The sequence below is a fragment of the Populus trichocarpa genome, chromosome 12 (genome assembly GCF_000002775.5).
Source record: "Populus trichocarpa isolate Nisqually-1 chromosome 12, P.trichocarpa_v4.1, whole genome shotgun sequence".
Lineage (NCBI taxonomy): Eukaryota > Viridiplantae > Streptophyta > Magnoliopsida > Malpighiales > Salicaceae > Populus > Populus trichocarpa.
Window position 1 is genome coordinate 11,033,710 of NC_037296.2, and position 23,783 is coordinate 11,057,492.

Genomic DNA, 23,783 nt, shown 5'->3' on the forward strand with positions numbered 1-23,783 from the left:
TTTTATGATTTTTTATCATCTTGAAGTGTTGATGTCAAAATAGATTTTAAAAAATAAAAAGATTATTTTGATGTATTTACGAGCAAAAATCACTTTGAAAAACAACTCCCAAACATTCCCTAAATGCATATACATAGAATTAAAACAAGGTGTTTTTTTTTTTAAATAAAAAATAGTGAAACTGCTTTTTTTCCTTTTATTCTACAAATAAACCCCCATTTTTCTATCCATGACTTGTATTTCACCTTGACTTGTGAATAAGAAATATTAATTCCTGCATTACTTATAGACTTCTCAACTCAGCTATGAATTATGAATTAATAAATTATGAATTATATTTAGTTTTTTTTAAAAAAACCATTCAAGGATAAGAGCCTGAGCTCACAAGATAAAAAGACTGATCTACTTTGATCTCTTTATATAACATGACATTAAATTTAAATACTCGAAAGAAAGGAAAGGAGTTTGAACTGATAATAATCTCTTTCTAAGTAGAAAGATCTCTCACAATTACAAGACTTGAGTTGATGTTTTAAAGTGAAACGCAATATACAAATATGATGTGCTGTGTGGATAAACTCGCTCCTTTTGTTACCTCTTCATGTTAAACACAATTTCTCGAACATGCAGGAAGGTTTTTCGGATGGAAATCGGACAAATACTCTGGCTTCCCTCCACGTTTGTGCGTGAGAAAGATCCTCGTAACTCGGTTTTGTTCCTATTTGGTATTGCGGTTTTGAACTTGTATGGTATTATAATAGAGATTTAAAGGAGTTTTTACTTAAAAATATATGAAAATAATATTTTTTTATTTAAAAACACTTTTAAAACACAAACACATTCTTCACATACTAGACTAGGTTAGAAGTCATTTAATCAACCTTTGTTAAATTGCATTCTGGAAATTGAAAAAAATCTCGAGTTGACTGTTGAGCTGAAATCCAGTAATTATTAATTTATTGTTTTGAAAACCAGCTATTGGGAAATTGCCAGGCTTTTTTATTATTATTAAAAAGCTATAGAAACTTGTACTAACCACAAAAGTGAATTCACTTCTGATTAAAAGAAAGTGAGATCCTTCCGAGTTTTTCTTATTTTGGGAGATTGACAATCCGAGGAGAGAGCATGGCTGATGAACTTGTTTCTACTCTTGTGAATACAATCTTGGGAAACTTGAATACTCTAGCGCTTGAAGAGCTTGGAGTTGCCGGCCGGTGGTCTAAAAGCTGAGCTTCAGAATCTTGAAAGCACGCTGACTACAGTCCAAGCTGTGCGCCAGGATGCAGAACAGAAGCAATGGAAGAGTGAAGCTGTGAAGAATTGGCTGAGAAAGCTTAAGGATGCTGCTTATGATGCAGATGATGTACTTGATGAGTTTGCTATTGAAGATCAAATTAGGCGTCGGCAACAAAAAGATCTGAAAAAACAAGTAAGATCCTTCTTTTCTCTCAGTCAGAATCCGATTGTTTTTCGACTACAAATGGTACGTAAATTGAAGAACTTGAGAGAAAAATTAGATGCCATTGCCAGTGAGAAAAATAAGTTCCACTTAAGAGCGGGGGTTATGAGCATAGAAGCCGAGATAGCTTTGATTGGCGACTGACTGGCTCTCTTGTGAATGAATCGGAAATTTGTGGAAGAAAATAGGATAAAGAAGTGCTAACTACACATTGAATGTAGTCAAATCAGTTTGGAGAAGTGAATAAAAAAGCTCGCTCTGGTCTGGACTAGAAGCCGAGCAATGAGCTTATCTATCAACTCAGTGCGAATACTGCTGCAACGAAATGGCTCACAGTTCACAAACCAAACCAATTATGAAACAATCAAAATAATTGAAGGGCCAAGAAAAGACTTCAACAATTATGACTAATTGTAGAAACGTCTGCCGTATTTTCTACTGGCATGGATAGTTGATTATATCAAGAATTCATCAACTACAACAAAGAACCTTAGCACCTATGTTCATAATTTATGCAACCTAAAGTTACAATCACATGCATATGAATTTGCCAATACATGAATTCCTAAACTGTACGAGTTCTGGGATTCTTACTATGATTTTTCAACCCATCTCGTCAAAACGAAAGATCAACACCAAGGCAGCAACCACCACCGCGATGGTTTTCCTAACATATGGTAGACTCTGGAGAAGCTGCAATTGTTCATTAAATTACCAAGGTCTACGAGCACCAAGAGGCACAGTATTAGATCCTGAAATCGAACCCCTGTTGCCAAAGCTGCCTCCTCGTCCTCTGGAACGGAAGTTACCTGCAGAACCTATGAACAAGAGAAATAGATAGAGATTCATAATCTTTGTATAGACCTTACACTCAACTTGAGTGACTCAAGCCTGAATTAACAAATCCATATATTTTTACCTCCAAAAGAACCAGATGACCGAGCCAAAGCAGATAATGCTGGAGGCACAATCTGCCCTGACTCTTGCAGAATTCTAATTAGACCCCTAGCAAACTTTGCATTTGAATCCGTGAAAAAGGTAAAGGCAGTTCCCCTAGCTCCTGCACGACCAGTTCGGCCTATCCTGTGAACATAATCCTCGAGGCTGGAAGGAAAATCATAGTTGATCACACATTTTATGTCCTTCACATCTACAAGAAATTGGAGTAGAAGTCAAATGAAAAGAATTAATGCATAAAGTTCACTGCATGCACGCAAGTGTAGGACTATAGGACACAAGACAAACTCAGATATGAAGGGTGGTTCATTCTACTTGAGATCGCACAAAATGTAAATATTCTTTGACCTTAATCAAAAGATAACTCTGCTTTCAGGATTTTCAATCTCAGAACCAAAGCTATCAAGCTTCAGATTAGATAGCTAAATAAAACTCTGGACCAAAACCTCCTAGGATGAGCATGCTGAGTTTATGAAGTTTTTTAGCCACTATGACACCTGATTCCAGCCCGAGAAACGTACAAACACCCCCTTATCCCTGCACCTCTAGCATCCAAGTGATCAATTTAAGACAACACATTCATGAAATAAATGTGCCCACCTTAACCTTTTGCAGGGATAAGGAACAGCTTCACTGCCACTATATTCATATCCAACAATCTAGTAACCATATGTCAGTCAACCCGGCTGCCAAGATAAACCAGCTTCATAACTGTGGATGGGCAACAATTGCTTGCAAACATGTTACGTAGACACCTGTTAGTTGGAGCTGTGTCATATTAGGCAATTCATGCAAATTACCGCTTCACTAAAGCCAGATTTCTAGATTATTACTTCCATTAAAAAACAGAAATGCAACTTCCACAGCCCACAGAATACAATGACATCTCCATGATAAACAGACACTCCACAAAATCTTAAACTGCTGTCCACAATACCAATGGACAGTGCTCTTGTGTCCATGTAACATGAGCTATAAAATTGCAGTAGCTCCAAGCAAGGCAAACTTATGGGATATTCTAGTGAATATGAGAAACCAACATGCCTCTCAATCCAACTTTAAAATCCCTTTGAAGTAAAGAGCCATGCTTACAAGTTAGTACAGCAATCACGGGGTGATTATGCATATTGGCAGCTCACTTTGCACCCATACCACAAATTATATTCAGGGAAAACTGGATAGCAGCCGGCCGACTTGCCTATCTTCAAATTTCTAGACAGATGCAAATAGACCTAGGAGTCCAACACATAATGATCCTACCAAGACCCCGTGCAGCAACATCAGTGGCAGTCATTATTGCACTTCTGCCACTTTTGAATTCTGCCAGGACCCAATCCCTTTCAGCCTGGTTTTTATCACCATGGATGGATAATGCTGGCCATCCATCCATTCTCAACTGCCTTGTAACTTGGTCACAGCCTTTTTTTGTCTCCATGAAAATCAGAAGCCGACTTCCATCCATCACTTCTTTCAGCAATTTGATCAGCCTGAACAGATAAGACATTAAAGCATCTACATCAACATGCCAAAACATCAATTTTACCCTGCAACAAGCTGACGTGACAAACCTATTATACTTCTCCATGTCCATGATGACCTCAACAACTTGGTTTATAGATTGGTTTGCTTTTAAATCTGCCGATCCTATGATTACCTAAACAAGGTAAAATTTTCAACAGTAATGGATGAACATGTGTCTATACTAAAAGCAGACCATAATAAACTCAAAACAATTATATGACAGTAATTGAGAACAGCTAAAACTGAGACCTTGTATGCGTTGTGCAAAAACTGCCTTGCTAAAATTTCAACCTCCCTGGGCCATGTTGCACTCCAATATAATGTCTGTCTATCTGGTCGAATCTGCAACAAAAATAGACCTCTTAGAACTCAGTGTCAAAGGACTTCCTGGCTGATGAAATTCCATTTTAATAACAGTTTCTGGGTTGGCATTCTGGCAAAACATACAATTCAGTTCAGCATGAATTACTTACCTACAAAATTAAATATCCCACCAACATTCAATTTAGTTCAGTAAGAATATTTTTTAAAATCCAAGTTATTCAGTGTGAATTTTGAGATAGACAGAAAATGACACCAGATCCCATGCTAACAATGCAGTCCAATCTAGAGGCGAAAGTTGCATTAACTTGTTCAAAAACGCTAGCAGACAAATCGAGCTTTAAATGTTTAAAGACATTAACATGACTACCTTCAAAGCTCCAAGCCAACAGTTAACTTATTTGGAAATGATTACAAGATTATCAGGAGTTAAATTAGTTAAATTAAAAAACTTAATAGAAATCCTTACTTTGTAAGGCCATCATATTAAAAGATGAAGCTAAAGATAGATGGTTACTTGAGATATAATTTTCCTAATTTGAGGCTCAAACCCCATGTCCAACATTCGATCAGCCTCGTCCAACACCAGGTATGTGACTCTTCGCAAATTTGTGTGTTGAGCTTCCAGCATATCTATTAGTCGACCAGGGGTAGCGATGACAATTTCAACACCTGGCATAAGACAGATCTTGAATCATTACCACCCTCCACCAATCTCAATCTGGTTCAATTTGCTGATAGCATAAAAACTAAACAAAAAAAAGTAAATTACCTCTTTGGAGATCACGAATTTGGGGTCCCTTGGGAGCACCACCATATATGCAAGTGCTCCTAATATTAGCAGGCGAACCAAACTTTAAACCTTCTTCTTGAATTTGAACTGCCAGCTCTCTGGTAGGTGCTAATACTAACACAATCGGACCATCACCTTGTACTACACGGAGAAAAAGTATAAAACAATAAATGCCACACAACTAAATACGATAATGCAATTTTAAAAATCCAACTTAACCAACAAGGCAATCAATACTAACCCAATCGAGGCTGCGCAGCAACATGCACAAAAGCTGGTAGCATGTATGCCAATGTCTTACCAGAACCGGTCTCAGCAATGCCAATTAAATCTCTACCCTTTAGAGCCATCGGCCACCCTTGAGCCTGAATTGGTGTTGGCTCAACAAAACCCAACTTAGCAATCACCTGTAAGCAGTAATCTAGGACATAAAACCATAAAAATCAGTCTAACAAAACACAGTTTTCAAAATATACCACGTTAGCATTGATGTGAAAAGATTGAATTACCAGGGAAATTGGCCTCATGAAACAGGCGAATAGGCTTAGGCACATCATGGCCTTCAACCGTAATCTCTCTTCTTGTACGATACATCACCACTTCATGCTCCGACAAAGCCCTAATCGAAGGATTCTCAAAGTAGAAATTCTTCTCGAAAGGTACCAAATTCCCAAAATCCTGCTTTGGAAGTGCAATATTATCCAATTCTCCTTTCGGACCTCCCCCTCCATGCCTCCCTCCTCTTCCACCACCACCATACCCCCTCCCACCACGGCCAGAACCAGAATTCCAGCCTCTCCCATGACCGGCATCATTTCTTCTATCCCCAGTATAAAAATTAGAACCACGGCCACCACTGAATCCCCTTCCCCTTCCTCCTCCTCCGCCACCACCCCGTCCAACACTGAATCCACTAGCAGGGGGCTCAAACGCAGGATAACCTCCACCAACTGGAGCAGGACCTCCTCTACTCGCAAAAGACGGAGGCAGAGGACCACCTCCACTTCCATAAGGAACAGGTCCACCGCGTCCGTAAGTGGCCCCCAGTGGAGGCTGTTGGCCCATTAAACCACTGAAAAAAGAACTGATTAACATAAGAATCCAAATTTTTTTAAAAAATTTGAAACTTAAGAGTAGAAAAAAAAAGATAAAGAAAGGGAGATTCGATTAAAGCAGAGAGAGAATGGAAATGCCTGCGACGGTGACGGTAAGAGTCGGGGTCGGTGTACCGGTTATCGTAAGGGTTCATCATTGGCAGCGATTTGATTTCTGCTTACTGGCTTAGCTAGGGTTAATTCGATTTTCTTCTAATTTTTAGGGACAATTGAATAAGAAGAAGACTGAAATTTGTTTTTATATATCAGATCGCGGGAAATAATAATTTTTTTTCTCAGTATTTACTTTACTCCTCCGATTAGTTTACTTTTTAAAGCGACCGCTTTGACGCTTTTGCCTTTTGGTTTGTGTGTGTGTTTGCAGCGGTGTCATGAAATTTTGATTTTTTTTTTAAATTAATGTTTTTATATATTTTTATATGCTATATTAAAAATAAAATAAAAAATATTTTAATATATTTTAAATAAAAAAACATTTAAAAAAAAAAAAAACAATTTTTATTACTGTCACAAACACTCTACAAGTCTTATCCCGGTGAAGGTTATTATTGTTTGGGAATGGACTTATCATCCTTCAACTGTTTATGTTTTGTTAATGTGACACCTCTTCCCAGTTTTCTTATTGTTTGGGAATGTATTAATCATCCTTCAACCGTGTTTTAAAAAAGTTTTGATTTTTTTAATTTTAAATTAATTTTTTTATATTTTTAAATCATTTTGATATACTAATATTAAAAATAAATTTTAAATAATTAAAAAATATAATTTTTTTTATACATATCTAAGTGAAAAACACTTTAAAAGCAACATCTATCACACTCTCGCACAGACCCTTAATTATTTTTTACACAATTTCTTAATATGGTGTGTGTGTGTATAAACAATATCTATCACGCTCTCAAACAGACCCTTAGTTATTCTTTACACAATTTCTTAATATGGTGTGTGTGTGAACTTGTACATTAATTAAGCACATATGATAATGTCTTAAAAAATCGAAGTAACTTGGTAACAAGGTTTATATTTTAGATAATCGATTAATCTCTAGTTCTGGAAATCTAATTCATTCTTCCTAGCTAAGGTGGTTAGAGGTAGGTAGTTGATACCTGCAAAAGATTTCATTTGGTAAATTTGAGGACTCTTTGATTAAGTCAGTGACTTTTTAAGAGAAAATACAATAATATTATAGAGAGATACTTTAAAAATAAATATGCAGTAGATATTGAAGATTATAAACTTAGCTAGTAGAAGTTACATTTATTCCTTTTATAGCCCTTGAGGTCTCTTTCTTCATATTAGGGAAAAGAATTCGTGTATTGGCAAAATATCTCTAACTCATCAGGACAAAATATCTCTGGTTTCTTAAGATAAAATATATCTGACTTCTCATGATAAATATCTCTGACTTATGGTCCTATCAGGAAGTCCAAGATTCTTTTAGAGTAAAAAGAGCACAAGCTTGGCGTGACCCACTGACGCCTAGAGCTCAGCACTTGACTGAGCCCTAAGATGATGGGTCACAACCCCTTCTTTGATCATTCTTTTGAAGGGCAGTTCCGGACAAAAACATTAAACGTTGATCCATCAACATGCTAATCTAGACGGAAATGGAATGAAGGACAATACTAATAGAGTTTCTTTTTTTTTTAAAGTAATCAACAAAATAATAATAATAATTCAAGGTTCATATTAAGAAATTTTCTAGAATACTAGAACAAATATATTATTATTCTTTCTAGAATTTGTTGAGCTATTTCTAAATGATATTCATGTACAAAGAAATTTTGTTTTATGCATCTAAAGAAGAAATTTAGTATACATGAAAATCAGTCGTAGAATTTCTTTGCGTTAAAAACTAAAAAAAATAATTACATAAAACCTCTTACAATTTAATCGTGTTTTTACTTTCTTGTTGCACTTTGAAAAATTACACTTTATATTCCAGATTAAACAAAAATTTTAAAAATAATTAAAAGATAAAATTACCATTATATAATATACGAGAAGAAATAAACTCACACTCAACACTCTCCCTCTTGTCTTGATATGTCTCTCTTAATTTTCATTTCATATCTCCCCCAATTTTCATTTCAAATCAAGGGTTCAAGTGACAAGCATGAATGGAGTTCTTAGAAGAAGGGGATGTTTAATATTGTAGTGTACAAGGGTCTAAGAAACCACCTTTTCTTCTGTGAACAAGGAGAGTTCAGAATCTGCAAATCTAAACTCCCAGCTCCCAACCACCAAACATCCCTCCTGCGTTGTCTGCTTCAATGTAGTGATGAGAAACCACAGTTGTCAAAGAATAATCAAGAGTAACTTAGAAAATAAAAGTATATAAAAGAAAGAATGTGTACATAAACAAAGCGTGAGTAGTTATAATAAATCATGTAAATTAAAAGGCAACAGTAAATCTTGTGACTATGAGATCGTGGAAAAAACTTTGAAAGATAGAAGTTATTAGCATTTTTTTATAAAATATTTTTTTAATTATATAATAAAAATATAATTACAAAATTGAGCACCAACTTAAAAATAAAAATTTACTTGAGACAGTGATAACCTTAAAGAAAGCAAAAAAAATAAATCAAGTAGTTTATTTCTCAATCAATCCAATATTAAAGGATAAAATCAATAAAAAAACTTTTAAAAACAATTAACAGACCAAAAACCAAAAAAAAAAAAAACATATCTAGCTAGTGGGTGAACTCATCAAACCTATTAACAGGACTAGCTCGTCAAACCTATGAATCGAGTTATGGACTTTAGTGGGATTCTAAGTTTTTTCTCCAAAACTATTTTTATATAACTACATGATAAAAAAAAATTATATGATTGCAAAATAAAACACCAACCAATACTGAGATGCTGTAAAAAATTAAGCAACAAATGAAGATCAAAATATTCAACATCACAAAACAGGTAATTTACCTTGTTGTATTTAATGCATTTCTCTATTAAAATAAATTTGTAATAGAAAAACACATAAAATTTATAATAGAAACCAACACAAATAAAATATATTGAATAAAAACAAAAACAAATGCAAGGTTGTGCATATACAAAATATTATAAAAAAAATCAATATAAAAAAACAAATTTAATAGATATAAAATTAAAAAAAATCACAGATGAATCATGCATATCTTTTTGAAAACAAACTCACCCAATATCATTACAAAATCATCACAAACTAATTAAAACAAAAATCCAAAATTTATTTGAAAAAAATATCAACTAATACATTATTTGAAAAAAAAAATTGTTTTTAAAATAATCATGCCAGGCACTGCTGGGTCTAGTAGGCTAGGCCTAGCACGTGGCCCAATCAAACAATGGCTTGCGCGTAATCTTCCCCATACATCAGGAAAAAAAATTGAAGTATCGTCTGTTAATCTTTAGAATCTGGCCACTATGGTAGCCACAAAAAACAAAGTCCTTTGTTTTTTACTCAAAAACCCATTTTCAACTTATTTTTTGCCAAAAACACCTAAGAAACACCCTAGATGCCTTGTTAAACCAATCCATGGCCACGAAAACGTAAAAAACCGTCCAAAAACCAAAAATCTACCCAAAATTAAAAAAAAAACCCTTCCTGAATTCAGATATGGTTTTTAGTTGTTTTCAAGGTAACAAAACACCTAATCTTATCTCATCATCATATGGAACTATTTGATACAAAAAAAACAATAGTTTTGGTAGTCAGATTCCTCATCAACGGGCACTTTCTCTTTTTAAACCGGAATTCAACGACCTCATTTCTCTTCTCTAACCAAAAAAGGATTGAAAAAGAGTAAAATATCAAAATTGAATTTTGTAAAATTCAAGAGACCAATCACCTAATAGCTAAAAAAGATGGGGGGCTTAAATGAACTTTTGACGTAAATTTTTAATTTGCCACCTATGTTACCCGTTCTTTTTACTCCAGTCCTTTTTTTTCAATTCAACCCTTCCTTACAAAAAAATGCAATTGGGCTCTATTTTGGTTTCAAAAGGGCTTAATTGTACAAAAAAAGATTTGAGGATCAAATTGAAGATTTTTAAAAATTACACTAATGTAATTCATAGTAAAATGTGAAAGGATGAATAATGTTTTTGTGAACAGTAAAAACACCATACATTTTAGCTTTACACGAGATGACATGCCCGCGCTCTGCCGCGGGTTATAAAATAAATGCATTTGATAGTGTTATAATTGTGAACCAGCGCTAGATAAGTAATAGAAATTAAAGGTATAATGGAGCAAATATTTCATGACGAAAAAAAAAGTTGTGTTGGTGATCAAAAACTTAGAGACCGAACAAAATGATTTGTAGCAATCTACAATGTTTTGTGAGAAAAGATACAGTGCTTTCGCCACATGATTTAGCTTTTCAGTTAATAAAAAGAAAAAAAATTACAAAGCTAAATTCTCTACCAACTTAATATTTAAAAAAAAACCAACAAAGATAATTTTGGAAGGAAAAAAACCCATGAGAAAAAACATTGTAGCATTGACAATGTTTTGTGAGGAAAACTATAGCGCTTTTCCCAATAAAATAAAATAAAAAACCATTTTGAGAAATATTGTAGCAATCCATAGTGTTTTGTGAGAAAAACTACAACGCTTTCCTCATATGATTTAGCTTTATTGTAATTATAATTCTTAACCAATTCAATATTAAAAAAAAAATCGACAAAGATAATTTTGAAAAAAATCATAAAAAATCACATTGGAAAACAATGCAACAATTCACAGTGTTTTAAAGAAAAAAAAATTACAAAGCTAAATTCTTAATCAGCTCAATATTAAAAAAAAATCGACAGAGACAATTTAGAAAAAAAATAACAAAACAAACACCAAAAAAAGAAAAAACAATCATGTTGGAAACACTGTAGCAATTCACAGTGTTTTGTGATGAAAGCTATAGTGCTTCCCCACATGATTTAACTTTATTTGTAATGACTTGTAATTGTAATTCACAAACAACTCAATATTAAAAAAATGAAATTGAAAAAGATAATTTGAAAAAAATTATAACAAAAAAAAGCATGCGGAGAGACATTGTAGCAATCCACAATGTTTTATGAGCAAAGCTACAATGCTTTCCCCACATGATTAAGTTTTATTACAAAGTTAAATTCTAACCAACTCAATATTAAAAAAAAAATCAACAAAGATAATTTTGGAAAAAATATCACAAAAAAAGAAAACACAAAAGAAACTGGAAAAAAACCATGTGAGGAAAAACTATATCAATCCATAGTGTTTTGTGAGGAAAAACTTGTATTTACTTGTAATTGCAATTCTTAACCACCTTAATATTTAAAAAATAAAATTGAAAAAGATAATTTTAGGGAAAAACATAACAAAAACAGAAAAAAACCATGTGGGAAAAAACAGTGTAGCAATCAACAGTAATTTTCGAGGAAAGTTACAGTGCTTTCCTCACATATTGTAACTGTAATTTTAACCAGCTCAATATTAAAAAATAAAATAAAAAAAATAATTTCAGAGAAAATCATAAAAAAAACCATGCGGAGAAACACTGTAGCAATCAACAATGTTTTAAAGAAAAAATTACAAAACTAAATTCTCAATCAGCTCAATATTAAAAAAAATCGACAAATATAATTTTGAAAAATAAAAAAATAAAATAAAAAAAACTATGTGGAAAAATATCGCAGCAATCCACAATATTTTAAAGAAAAAAATTACAAAGCAAAAATTTTAACTAGGTTAATATTTAAAAAGTAAAATCAACAAAAATAATTTTGAAAAAAAAATAAATGAAAAAAAATAAAAAATAGAAAAGTTGAAAAAAAAAATAATTTTGAAAAAAAAAAAAAAGTTAGCAAAAAAAAAAAAAACACTGTGTGTGGGGAACAATGATTCCCCACAGTGCTTTGGGTGTGGGGAACAATGATTCCCCACACCATTTAGATATTAGTTAATATAATAATAATAATAATAATAATAATAATTAAGTTGTTATTTGACTTGGCTGAGTTACAATTCATCAAAATGAATGCATTTGATTAAGATGCCAGTTATTTTCATGTTTGTTATTCTATAGATGAGAGAGAGAAGTGAGTCCATGTACAGTGTGTTTATTTAATTAATTAAATCCTTCTACTACTAAAAAGATTTTACATTTAAAATTTTTATTATTTTAATATGTAATTTTTTATGGTTGAGCTATGAGAAAGAAAATTTTATTTTTTTATTTACAATTATTAATTATTTTTATATAATTGAATAAAAAACCCCAAAACATAAGTTATTGCCCATTGCTTGATTTTACAAGTTAACCTGAATTGATCCAAATCAATAAAAAAAAATCATCGTCTCAGTATGTTAAAAAAAGAGGTAAAATAACATTGTCTAAAATTCTTTTCTTCTATATCAAACTAATTTTAACCATGTCGCATCAAATTAACTCTAATTTAGTTTAATTTGAAACTCTAGCCATGTGTTCTCTCAACTTCTTGACTTGGCCTTTAATTATTGTAATAACTCTTTTTAACATTTATTAATGTATTTAATCCCCATCTATTATATTAAAATCTTGCTTCTAGCCATAGTTTTCAGACCCGGCTCGATGGCCGGCCTGGTACATGGCTCGAGTTCCGGGTTTTGACTGGGTCGATCAGGTCAATTCTTTTTTTTTAATCAAAACGACATCGTTTTAGTAAAAAAAACAAAACAAAAGTCAACAGGATTTTGATCGGGTCAACCGGGTCATACCGAGTTTTTCCTTCCTCTATTTTTTCTTCAACCCGGCCCGGTTCCAGCCCCGGGTCGGTCGGGTCCTGGGCCGACCCGCCGGGCTGGGCCGGATTTCAAAACTATGCTTCTAGCACTTGACATCAAGGATATTAAGATAAGTTGTTGTTTAAAAAACAATTAGTCCATTTAAGTAAAATGTGATAAAAAAGATGGTTGTTGTTTAATTAGGTAACAAAGATTTAACTAAAAGTAAACCTTTTTTAACCTTACTCCAAATTATTTTTTTATTAATTCTATTTTTTTATCTTTTTATAAAATTAAAAAACTTTTTTTAAAATAAAATATATCAATTCATATTTTTTATTATTATGTGAAACACTTTGCTGATGTTGTATTTTTCTTTTTGCATTGGTAAAGAAATTGTTTTAACCAGGGGTGATCATTTTCGGTTCGATTCGGTTTTTACCTTTAAAAAACAACCAGACCGTTAAAAAAAAAGGGACCCAAACCGAACCGGAACCGGTCCAAATCGACCGATTCTGGTTCGGTTTGGGTCCGGTTTTTGAGGTCCAAAACCGGAAAATCCTATGGTGTTAAGGTGTTTTGCATCTTCGGTCTGTTGGTCTTCACCATGTGATTGTCTTCCAAAGACTGGTAGTTGAGATGTGGTCAATTCAATCCTATCAAAAAGACCTGGAACAATAAAAGGCTCCAAATCAGAAGTTACTTTCTCATGGGGCTTATAGCATTCCATATTTTCTTGGACACAATAAGCGAAGCATCTATTCCCATTCAAAGTAATTCTTGGAATGCCAACACTGTCAATAGCAACAGCAGACCAGCGATGAAACACGTCATGAACAATACAGTTAGGTTTTCATCCAAGTAAAAGATTTTGTTGAGATTCTTGGAGCAAAGAAGTATCACTGAAGGAGGTTGCAGATATGTCTGTAGCGTCTATGTCGACGCTATCAGACAGCTCAAGGACGTGATTAGAGATAAGAAGACCAGATTTTTTATCACGGGTGATGGATTTTTGAAAGGAGATGGAATGTTCTGAGGTCCAAAACTGGAAATCAGGTTGGAGAGGACACATCGGCTGTGTGAAAGGAAAGCAGAAAATTGAATTTGAAATGGTATGCCCTAGTTGTTGAAAGGGAAAGTAATGAGAGGATGCGGCGCACGCGGCTAAGACCGCCTGGTTTAATTTTTTTTTCATTCCTAAACCGAACCGGTTCGGTTCGGGTTGGCCGGTTCAGGCACACCAAAACCGGAAACCGAACCGAACCAGATATTTTCCTAAATATTTTAACTGATTTAATCGGGTTTTTTATCGGTTCGGTGTTTTTGGTTAATTTTTTTTCAATTTTTTCAGTTAAATCAGTTTTTCAATTAATTTGCTCACCTCTAGTTTTTACCTGTAAAGGAGCGTGGGCACGACAATAGTCTAAAAGAAATCAACATCATTTTATGCACTACTTATGAGAAGCTCATAAATAAATAAATAAATAAAAATGAATATACCTGTGAGAGATGTAACTTCCACCCGTTGTTTTATTTATTATTTATTATTTTTTTAAACGAACCCATTGGCTTACTTTACATTTTGTTTTTCCTTATTTATGTGTTATGAGTACAAACACTGAGATTAAGGTGGTCATAGGCTTAATAAAGTTGAATTAAAAAATGTTTGCCACGTGACTTTGAGTTTGCTGCCGCTTGCACACTGTATTTGAGAATTGTTTCTAATGCCGGTTATTATTATTATTATTATTTTTTTCATGATTCTGTATTGGACCTGTTAAAATCCTAAGAATCCATGTTTAATTGGGGCAATATTTGGGTCATAGGTTTGGGATTATCGATCTAAAAACAATAATTTCTTTTAAAGAAATCAAAAGATGTTGTTTTGATGATTTTTTGTTAAAATTTAATGGGTCAATAACTAAGTTTTAATTAGTTCTGAGTCAATTTAGGCCTTGTTTGTTAGACGAAAACTATTTTCCAAATGTTTTTCTATTTGTTTGCTATTACAAAAATTGGTCAACGAAAAACAGTACTTTCCAGTAAAAAGAAATTGATTTAGTTTCTAGGAAAATATTTTTTTTTATTTTTAACGGAAAATACTTTTCAGAAGTTGTGAAAAATTTAAAAATATCATATTATATGCTGATTATAATAAATTTGGTCCTCAAACGTTTGATTGCTATATATTTTGTTTTAAATCTTTTTTTTCAATTTCACCCCTTAGAATTTGATTTGATTTAATTTTTATATTAACTTTGGTCCTTATTTTTATGATTATTATTTGTTTTTCTCTTATTATTTTCTTAATTGAAATTTTTTATCTATCAAATTTGACCCTCATTCTTTTGATTTTTACTTATTTTATTTGAAACAATTTATAAAATTATAATTATTATTATTTAATTTCATCATGTTTCAATTTTTTTATTTGTTAGATTTGATCTCTATGATTTTGATTGTTATTTATTTTATTTGAAATAATTTATGAAATTATATTTTTTTCACTTTATAATTTGTAAGATTTGTTCATCAGTATTTTAATAAACTTAAAAAAAAGTTATTTTACAGCTTATTTTTCATAAAATAACCAAACATTAGAAAGTATTTTTCAACTTATTTTTCATAATATTACCAAACATCAGAAAAATAATTTGCTTTCTAATAATTTATTTTTAAAAAAATCTACTTTTCAAAAAAAAAATTTGATTTCCAGCAAATAAACAGGTCTTAATCACTATACCCATTGCCAATCAATTTTATTTTTTTTAATCTTAACTAATTCAATCAAATCTCGAGCAACCTCCTGTATCTGTTCGGGTTATAAAACAATGGATGAGACAACTAGAATCATTTCTTGGTAGAAACCGAAACCGAGAGGAAGATCATTAAATGGAAATCTGGCATTTTTTGCACGATACTAAATCCTAATTAAATAAGATTAACATTATTATCCATATTTATAGCTTCAAAATCCCATTTCATGTCTTCTCAAAGGCTCTCTCTATCCAACCAGGCAAAAAAGAAAAAAGAAGAAGCTTCGAGCCTTCAAGTCCTATGCAAAGTGGTCTGGCTCTATGAAGTGCAAAGTATTTTAACGATACAATTAAGTAAATACTAAACTGCTTCTTAATTTTGCATACAATATCCATTTGTGCACAATACATTAACATATAATCTTCACTTCAACTTGCCTGAAAAGCATGCAAGCTCGAAAAACTTCTTTTCAGAGTTGCGGATGACATCAGGTCTTTGGGGACAGGATGAAACTGGCTCTATCCCATGCTGACCATCCATGATCTTCTTGCTTTCATGAATAATACTAACCTCACAATAGTCTGGAGCATTCTTCTTCACAAATTCTCCTTTCGCCAGCTTCTTCCTTAGTAGCCTGCAAGGATGGAAGTGAAATCCTAGAATGAATTGTTGATAATTAAGGTCTGCGAGTATGTGACAAGAGTCACGTAGAGCTGTACTTCTCAATTGGTCTAGTTATTAGCATAGATTGTTTTTGCTGATTATGCCTTGTTGATTTAACCTTGAAGAGAAGTTCTCTTTCGTCACTACAATGAAGCAACTTTCTCTGTCCGTCTAGATTGTTCAAATCTCAGAAAACACAAGAAATATGTCACGGGGGGCTGCGTAGAAAACAAGAATCCGTACCTTGAGCGAGGCAAGCGTTTAGTTCCCATGACAAGGTGTCTAATGTTGAGAACGGGAATGAGCTCTAGAATAGCTTTGGCAGTGGAATTGCTCTCCAGGAGCATTGTATCCACTGTCACCTGTCACATGAAAGAAGTTCTGATCATATCAATGCTTTTGGTGCATGAATGATGTGTCACTGAGTAGCATCATAGAGTTGCCATTAAATATCTGCACCTTGGCATCGGCACACAGGCTAATGTATTTTTGCAAATGGTTTCTTCTTCTGTTATTCTCTTCATTAATGTAAAATCTCATCTGATCTTGGCTCAATTGGCTCCTAGATAGTCTTCCAACTGTCAACAAGCAATTAGAAAGGCTTAAAGCACTGCAAAATAGTACTTAAACCTGCCATGTTCTACAGTACTGGGGAGTGGCAAGTGAGAGAATCACCCTACTTGTTCATCCAGTGCATTATTTATGGTCGATATAGCCAACACAGCCTAGCAGCTTAATGATCTCTAATTACTCAAATCATCAATGCATTAAGTGTTAATTAACTCAGCTTTCAATAGTTTCTTCTTAATCGGATGGCAATATGATGGTCCACACAATATTGCCAAAGTCTGATTTGCATAATCAAATTTCCCCTAGATTAATTCTGGCCAAAAGTATATTCAAGTCATCTTCATAAATGGTCAATTGCATAAAAAGGGTTGCCATATGGGGACTCAATAATTCCAAAGTCTTGATTTAAAAAATCAGAACAAAATCCCTATCACTCAGTTATGCTAGCTAGCATTATCAATACATAGAGTATTGTAACCTGTTGAGGTGTTGTTGTTACATCATGTCACTGGCAGAAGCATAAACATCTTTCCTTCCTCAGAACAGCAAGAATTTAATCCCTCTAAACTTGATGATGGATTCTATCAGAAGTAGAACATAAAGTTTTACCTGGTGTAGGAATATATGTCAGAGGAGGAAAAACATGGACTAGAAAAACTCGAGCTCCAGGTAAAACAGCATGATCTAGAGCCCACTTCAGTACATCTGTGTCATTTTTACCAACAGCTACATAAACATCATGACTGACTCCATCTATGCTGTTAGAAATAGGCTTGATGTCTTCTCCTATCTCCACAATTTCGGGCGACATGATTCGCGCACCGTACCGCATAGAACTTGCCGGCACATATTTCTCCTCTTCCATCCTTTCCTTTACGCTTTGTATTATTACACAAGCATAGATTAGAGAGAAATGAACGACATAAGTTGTGTGACAGAGATAGGTGGTCTTTTAGAGCGAAGAAATCAAGATTTTTGTGCTAGTTAAATATATATTGGCAGTTAAAAAGGAAGTGGTCGTTGCTCTCAAGGCCACAAAATAAAAGGAAGACAAGAAAAGCAGATTCTTTTTTGTCAAGCTTTGTAGGCTATTGGATATGTCACATGAGACCAATGCTCTTTTCTTAAGAGCCCTTTTTAGAGCAAAAGAAACCTTTTGCTTTCCCCTCCTCCATAATCTAGTCATTAGGATTAGCCTTGCTCTGGGAAGATAGCATCTAGGGTGTTATCCTCACATTTGAAATAACTATAGTCTTTGTTTGACCTATTGTTAGGCTCATAATGAACCTCAGATTGCAATCAAAGAAGAATTTCACATGAATATTGAGGTCTTATTACAAGTTTCGTAATTAATTGATCTGTTTTTTTTCTACTTTTGATTTTAAAATATAGAATGAAAGAAAAATAACTTTTTGTTCCAACCCTGTAGATGGAAAAAGATGATTCAATGCATTCCATTGATTGTTTCGTATTGGAAAAAGGGGCGTGGTGTCTATTTCTCTTTGCAGCTTTCAGTCCGGCAGAAATGCCCATTTCCATAGGTGCTGCACAGCTCAGCCATCTTATTAGCAGGATATAGTTTCTGTAGAAAATTCCAAGGTGATTTAACTATTTTAAGCAGCTTTGTGGGTATTAAACAAAGTCATTCAAAGACTGGCCCTGAGTAAAATACAAGAATCTGGATCTGGGTACAGGATGCCATCTTGTACAGGTTCAGTTGTTCTCCTGTGCTTGTCTTTTACTTTCCATGCAAAAAAAGGTAGTCCCATTGCACAAGGAGGAGTCAATCTGGTCCCATGCTGCAGGCATTATAGATCAAAGTAATGATTACTTTTCGCAGAGATTTTTAGTCATTTATTAAAAGACTTCAATTGAAGATGATAAGCTGAAAACATCAATGACAGCGACATCGCAGTATGGAAGCTGCACTGGAAGTATATTTGAGTAGATGCATCCATCCATGTTGAAAATTATTTGGAGCTGCAATGCTGCAGTACAAGCAATGTTGAAATCAAATACTAATCAACAGCTTACCAGTCCGAATCTTATAGTCTAACTAAATGAAGTTGCAAAATAGGGCTCTTACAATTTGAGTTTGCTGTTATCCCTTGATCTTCTGCGCAAGGCAATTGTCACTAGCTTGGGCAATACATAGAAACTCTCCCAACAAGCTAATCAGCCACAAAAGAGAAGATTAGAATGCCGTAATGCCACAATCCTGTATCTTCTGAAGAAGATGATATTTTGAATTTGTCAATCTATATGACACGATTAAAGTGAATTGGTTTGCCTACACAGTAGCAAACTGTACTGTAGTGTTCTAAGTCAATATCACTTTTTTATTCTGTGCTATCCTTGTAAGCCTGCACCATATAATACCTTATGCTTTGCGCGCGTGCGCACTTGACATACAGGATGTAAATTGCATATGCTGCTATGACAATGGAACCCTAATTCAATCTGTATGTAGGCATGACGCAGTGCTTCAGTATTCTAGTAAGCGAAGGACACAATCCATACAAGGAATCGAAGAAGAAAGATAGTAATTAAAGAGGTCATCAATGAAAGCCACCTAAAGAACCCCTAATGAAAACGAGGTCTCTATAGTATATACTACGATTAAACCTCAAAGTTAGAAAGAAAGTTCACGAGGAGAATCGCTGAAGCTTTAAAACTGATAATTTTATTGTCTTCAGGACTCTTGAAATTCTAATAGCAGTGATGGTTTAAAATAATTTTTTTTATTTTATTGGGTCAGACCTGGTTCAATGTATTTTTAGCTTTGGACCGGACCCGGTCTGGCCGGAACAGTGGAGAATATCTCCACGTTAGTGGAGCATGGCTACACTGTCCAGGAATCTCCTCCGCGCAAGAAGCAGCAAAAAGCTGCTTTCCTTCCCCCTGCGTTTCAAACGCGAATTACCATGGGACCCATGAACAGTAAATGGTGTTTTAATTGTTATCAAACCATTGTTTCCCGTGGTTTGCTTCAAAAGTAGAAGCAACCACAGAAACAAACACTCACTAAGAAAGTAGGGCCGAGTGACAACAAAAATTACTCTTTCAATCTCAAAATAACCCAAAACTCACATTTTTTTTTCTTTTTTTCTCTAACCGTCAAAGTGTAGAGAATGAAGATATTTTTAAATAAGCCTTAACTCTAAAATATGACAACTTTAGGCTTTTATATATAAACTAAGTACATGGGTATTTATTTTTTTATGTTGGCTTATAATTTAAGACAAACTCAACAAATCTCCACCTCGATTTAAATTGAACCAACTTACAAAACTTGAACTCCTCCCTAATTGCCTCCATCAAGCATCTTTCAAGTACTACACAAACCATTCAAGTCCAAGCAATGCTTGAACTTGCTGCAGAGATAGGCTTCATCAATATATTTGCAAGGTTCCTAGCTATAACAATCTTATTAACTGATACAACACCATCTGACATGATATCTATAATAAAGTGATACTGGACATTAATATGTTTGATCCTTTCATGGTACATCTAGTTCTTGGCCAAATGCATGACACTCTGGTTATCACAATGTATAACAATCAACTCATGTGACAAACCAAGATTGTCAACAAAACCTCTCATCTATAAAGCTTATTTAACTACCTTTGTCAATGTCATATACTTAATATTTGTTGTAGACAAGGCAATAGTGTGGATTGTAAATTTGTTTCTAACTAATGGCGCACCTCAAGAGAGTAAAACCATAACTTGTCAATGATCTTATTCTATCCAAATCACCAAGTGTAATCTGAATCTATAAAGCCCTTAACACTACTTCTAGTACAACTATCTCTGTCATATACCAAGTCAACATTTATAGTACCTCTAAGCCATTTAATTGTCTGCTAGTGAACTTTACTAAGATTTCTTATAAACTTGTTAACCATACTAATAACATATGAAATGTCTGGATGAATGCAAACCATAACATACATAATGTTTCCAGCTGCACTATTATATGGAACATCTTACATATGCTCTTTTTCCTCCTCAATTTCTAGTAATAAACTTAAAGGTAACCTAAAATGAGCTACAAGTGGAGTACTCACTAGCTTGCAATCTTGCATACCAAAACACTTAAGTACCTTTTTAAGATACTTCATCTGTGACAAATATAACTTGTCAATGTTTTGATCTTTATGTATCTCTATACCTAAAATCTTCTTAGTTGCACCCAAATCTTTCATTTCAAACTCCCCACTCAATTAATCATTTAAACTATTGATCTTAGGTATGTTCTTCGAGGCAATCAACATGTCATAAATATACAATAATAGGTACACAATTAAAATATCATATGAGAGCTTCTTGAAATACATACAACTATCATAGTCATTTCTAAAATAACAATGTCCAAGCATAAAAGTATCAAACCTTTTATACCACTGTTTTAGTGATTGCTTCAAACCATACAATGATTTCTTTAATAAACACACATGGTCTTCTTTGCCTTGAGCAATGAAACCCTCTAGATGAGGTATATAGATCCTCTTCTCCAACTCATTATGTAGAAAAGTTATTTTGACATCTAGTTGCTCAAGCTCTAAGTCAAACAATGCTACCATAACAAACAATACTGGGATGGAACTATGCTTCACAACTAGAGAGGACACTTCATTAAAGTCAACACTTTCTCTTTATGTAAAGCTCTTGGCAACTAGACGTGCTTTAAACCATGCATCATGAACCTCTAGAATTCCATCTTTCCTCTTGTAAATCCATTTACACCCAACAAACTTTTAGGTCTGTGGTGGTTTAACAAGTTTTCATGCCCGATTATTATAAAAAGACTTAATCTCTTAATTCATAGAAAACATCCACTTGAAAGATTATTTGCAAGGAATTGCCTCTTTATAAGAATAAAGTTCATGATTATCAAGATTATCTGTAACATTCAAGGCCAAATCAACTGGATCAGCATAACTATACTTAACTAGTGTTTTTATCCATCTTATTTGTCTTTATATAACAATATTATAAGGTTGTTCTTCAGGTGCATTTTTAACAATAATATCTTGCACCACTTCCTCAACAAGCTCAGCTAAAGTATCTTCTTGAATTGTTTTTTAAGCTCTAACCTCAAGCTCCACTTGTTTGCTAGTACCATGATTCATCTCAACATCAATATTTGTCAACTTTTTTTCCTTACTAGTAATAAACTTAGATGACTTAGGATATATAAAAAAAAGAATACACAATTGATATCCCTTCACCCTAGATGCATAGCTTAGAAATATATATTTTCTCGCTCTCAACCCAAGTTTATCTTTTTAACATGAGTATAAACAAGATAATTAAATACTCTTAGTTTGGAATAATCAACAAAAGAACTAGATCATACCTCATATGGAGTCTTCAACTCTAAAACTAACGTAAAGATCTATTTACCAGATAACAAGCCATGTTAATTTCTTTGGCCTAAAATTCCTTTGATAATCCAACTTGTTAAAGTATACAACATGCTCTTTCCAAGAGGTTCTTGTTTATACATTTTACAACTCCATTTTGTTATGGTGTATTCCTGATAATGTGATGTTTAGAACTTCTTTCATTCTTGTAGAACTTATCAAATTCACCTAAGCAGAATTTCAAACCATCATTAGTTTTTCAGCACATGATCTTTTTACTAGTCTACATCTCAATTAAGGTTTTCCACTGCTTGAAGATGATGAACACATTACTCTTTCTCTTTATAAAATACGTCTAGATCTTCATAAAGTAGTCATCAATAAATGTTAATAGATATTATGCTCTATATTTTAACATAATAGGAGAAGGACCCAAAGGTAAGAATGAATATAATCCACAATACCTTGATATGATGAACATCCATATTGAATTTTACCCTGCACTATTTAACATAAACACAATGCTCATTTTGATCTAGACTTGTCTCCACTAATTGAAAATTAATTATTTATTTTACCCCTTATAATCAAGCCCCCTGCATGATCATCATTATGACTCTCTAACACTCAATTTTTCAACTCTATAGTTTAAAAAAGTTTTGACATCTTCTAAACTAAAACTATCATTTTTATATAGCAAAGTATCAACAAAATGAACACAATAAAATCAAAGTCTGATCATCATCTTTAACCTTAACATCAATATTTTATAAATAGCATTTATTATTTTTACTATCACCACTATTTGTGAAATTATTTTACAATCATTATTCTTTTTAATATTAAAAATGAGGCATTAAAAAATTGAATTTCATTCTGATTATTTATTGCTATTTCAAACACAATATTAAAATTAAAAAATCATTATGACCACTCTATTTTGACTTCATGCCTTTCATTTCTAATAACCAAACATAATATCAAAGAGTTTTGGAGTAAATTATTGATTAAAAAAATTCCATATCGTTAACAAAAAGCTTGTATAATCTTCAAAGATCAATAATTTTAGATAGATCGATTACTTTTTCAAAAACTACATAGACAATAAACATAATATTACTCTTCATAATACTCTTCATTTTTTTTAGAAGTTGTACAGTGTTGGTCTAGTTATCTACACCAATTGTAAGGTGATCCAAAATTGATCATTTAATTGTTTGTAAGTTTTTAATTTGATTATATACAACAATATTTTGACATATATATTATTCTAATAAATATAATTGTTTGTAAATTTTTAATTTAATCCACACACACCCACACCCACACCCACACCGACATATATATATATATATATATATATATATATATATATATATATATATGTTGATCATTGAATTATTTAATAAAAGAAGCTAAGTTTCTCGCTTTTACAAGATGGAGCATGTCTCTCTTGATTTGGTTTTTCAAGATTATCCTTCTTGATTTGGTTTCTTCAAGATTTTGTTCTTCTATCCTACCT

General features: G+C 33.0%; 2 protein-coding genes across 4 annotated transcripts; both read right to left on the reverse strand.

Moving 5' to 3' along the window:
* Positions 1-1,867: 1,867 nt before the first annotated feature.
* LOC7458051 (DEAD-box ATP-dependent RNA helicase 30) lies at positions 1,868-6,488 on the reverse strand. 3 transcript variants are annotated; one of them, XM_024582670.2, is made up of 10 exons: positions 6,245-6,483; positions 5,561-6,123; positions 5,293-5,472; positions 5,031-5,192; positions 4,776-4,930; positions 4,187-4,279; positions 3,985-4,070; positions 3,677-3,903; positions 2,379-2,609; positions 1,868-2,277 (listed from the first exon to the last, which is right to left on the reverse strand). In XM_024582670.2, the coding sequence occupies exons 1-10, from the start codon at positions 6,301-6,303 to the stop codon at positions 2,171-2,173; spliced, it is 1,863 nt and encodes a 620-aa protein (XP_024438438.1). In that variant the 5' UTR covers positions 6,304-6,483; the 3' UTR covers positions 1,868-2,170. The 3 variants fall into 3 exon arrangements, 1 of the variants encoding a protein (XP_024438438.1); XR_002977124.2 differs by lacking the exon at positions 1,868-2,277 and adding an exon at positions 3,017-3,171 and having other exon boundaries at positions 2,460-2,609; positions 3,509-3,903; positions 6,245-6,488; XR_002977125.2 differs by lacking the exon at positions 1,868-2,277 and having other exon boundaries at positions 2,460-2,609; positions 3,509-3,903; positions 6,245-6,488.
* A 9,517-nt stretch (positions 6,489-16,005) lies between these two features.
* Positions 16,006-17,962, reverse strand: LOC7458052 (U-box domain-containing protein 33). Its single transcript, XM_002318630.4, has 4 exons — positions 17,499-17,962; positions 16,779-16,897; positions 16,563-16,681; positions 16,006-16,290 (listed from the first exon to the last, which is right to left on the reverse strand). Exons 1-4 carry the CDS (start codon positions 17,752-17,754, stop codon positions 16,080-16,082), a joined length of 705 nt encoding a protein of 234 aa, XP_002318666.1. The 5' UTR covers positions 17,755-17,962; the 3' UTR covers positions 16,006-16,079.
* Between the last annotated feature and the right edge of the window lie 5,821 nt (positions 17,963-23,783).

Excerpts from the sequence above, each read along its gene's own strand:
- LOC7458051 (XM_024582670.2), bottom strand. The coding sequence starts at position 6,303 with ATGATGAACCCTTACGATAACCGGTACACCGACCCCGACTCTTACCGT. Across the intron at positions 4,280-4,775 it reads TTAGGAAAATTATATCTCAA|ATTCGACCAGATAGACAGAC; the intron begins GTAACCATCTAT and ends TTTTTGTTGCAG. Across the intron at positions 3,904-3,984 it reads GACATGGAGAAGTATAATAG|GCTGATCAAATTGCTGAAAG; the intron begins GTTTGTCACGTC and ends TTATCTGTTCAG.
- LOC7458052 (XM_002318630.4), bottom strand. The coding sequence starts at position 17,754 with ATGGAAGAGGAGAAATATGTGCCGGCAAGTTCTATGCGGTACGGTGCG. Across the intron at positions 16,682-16,778 it reads GCCTGTGTGCCGATGCCAAG|GTGACAGTGGATACAATGCT; the intron begins GTGCAGATATTT and ends TTCATGTGACAG. Across the intron at positions 16,291-16,562 it reads AAACGCTTGCCTCGCTCAAG|GCTACTAAGGAAGAAGCTGG; the intron begins GTACGGATTCTT and ends CCATCCTTGCAG.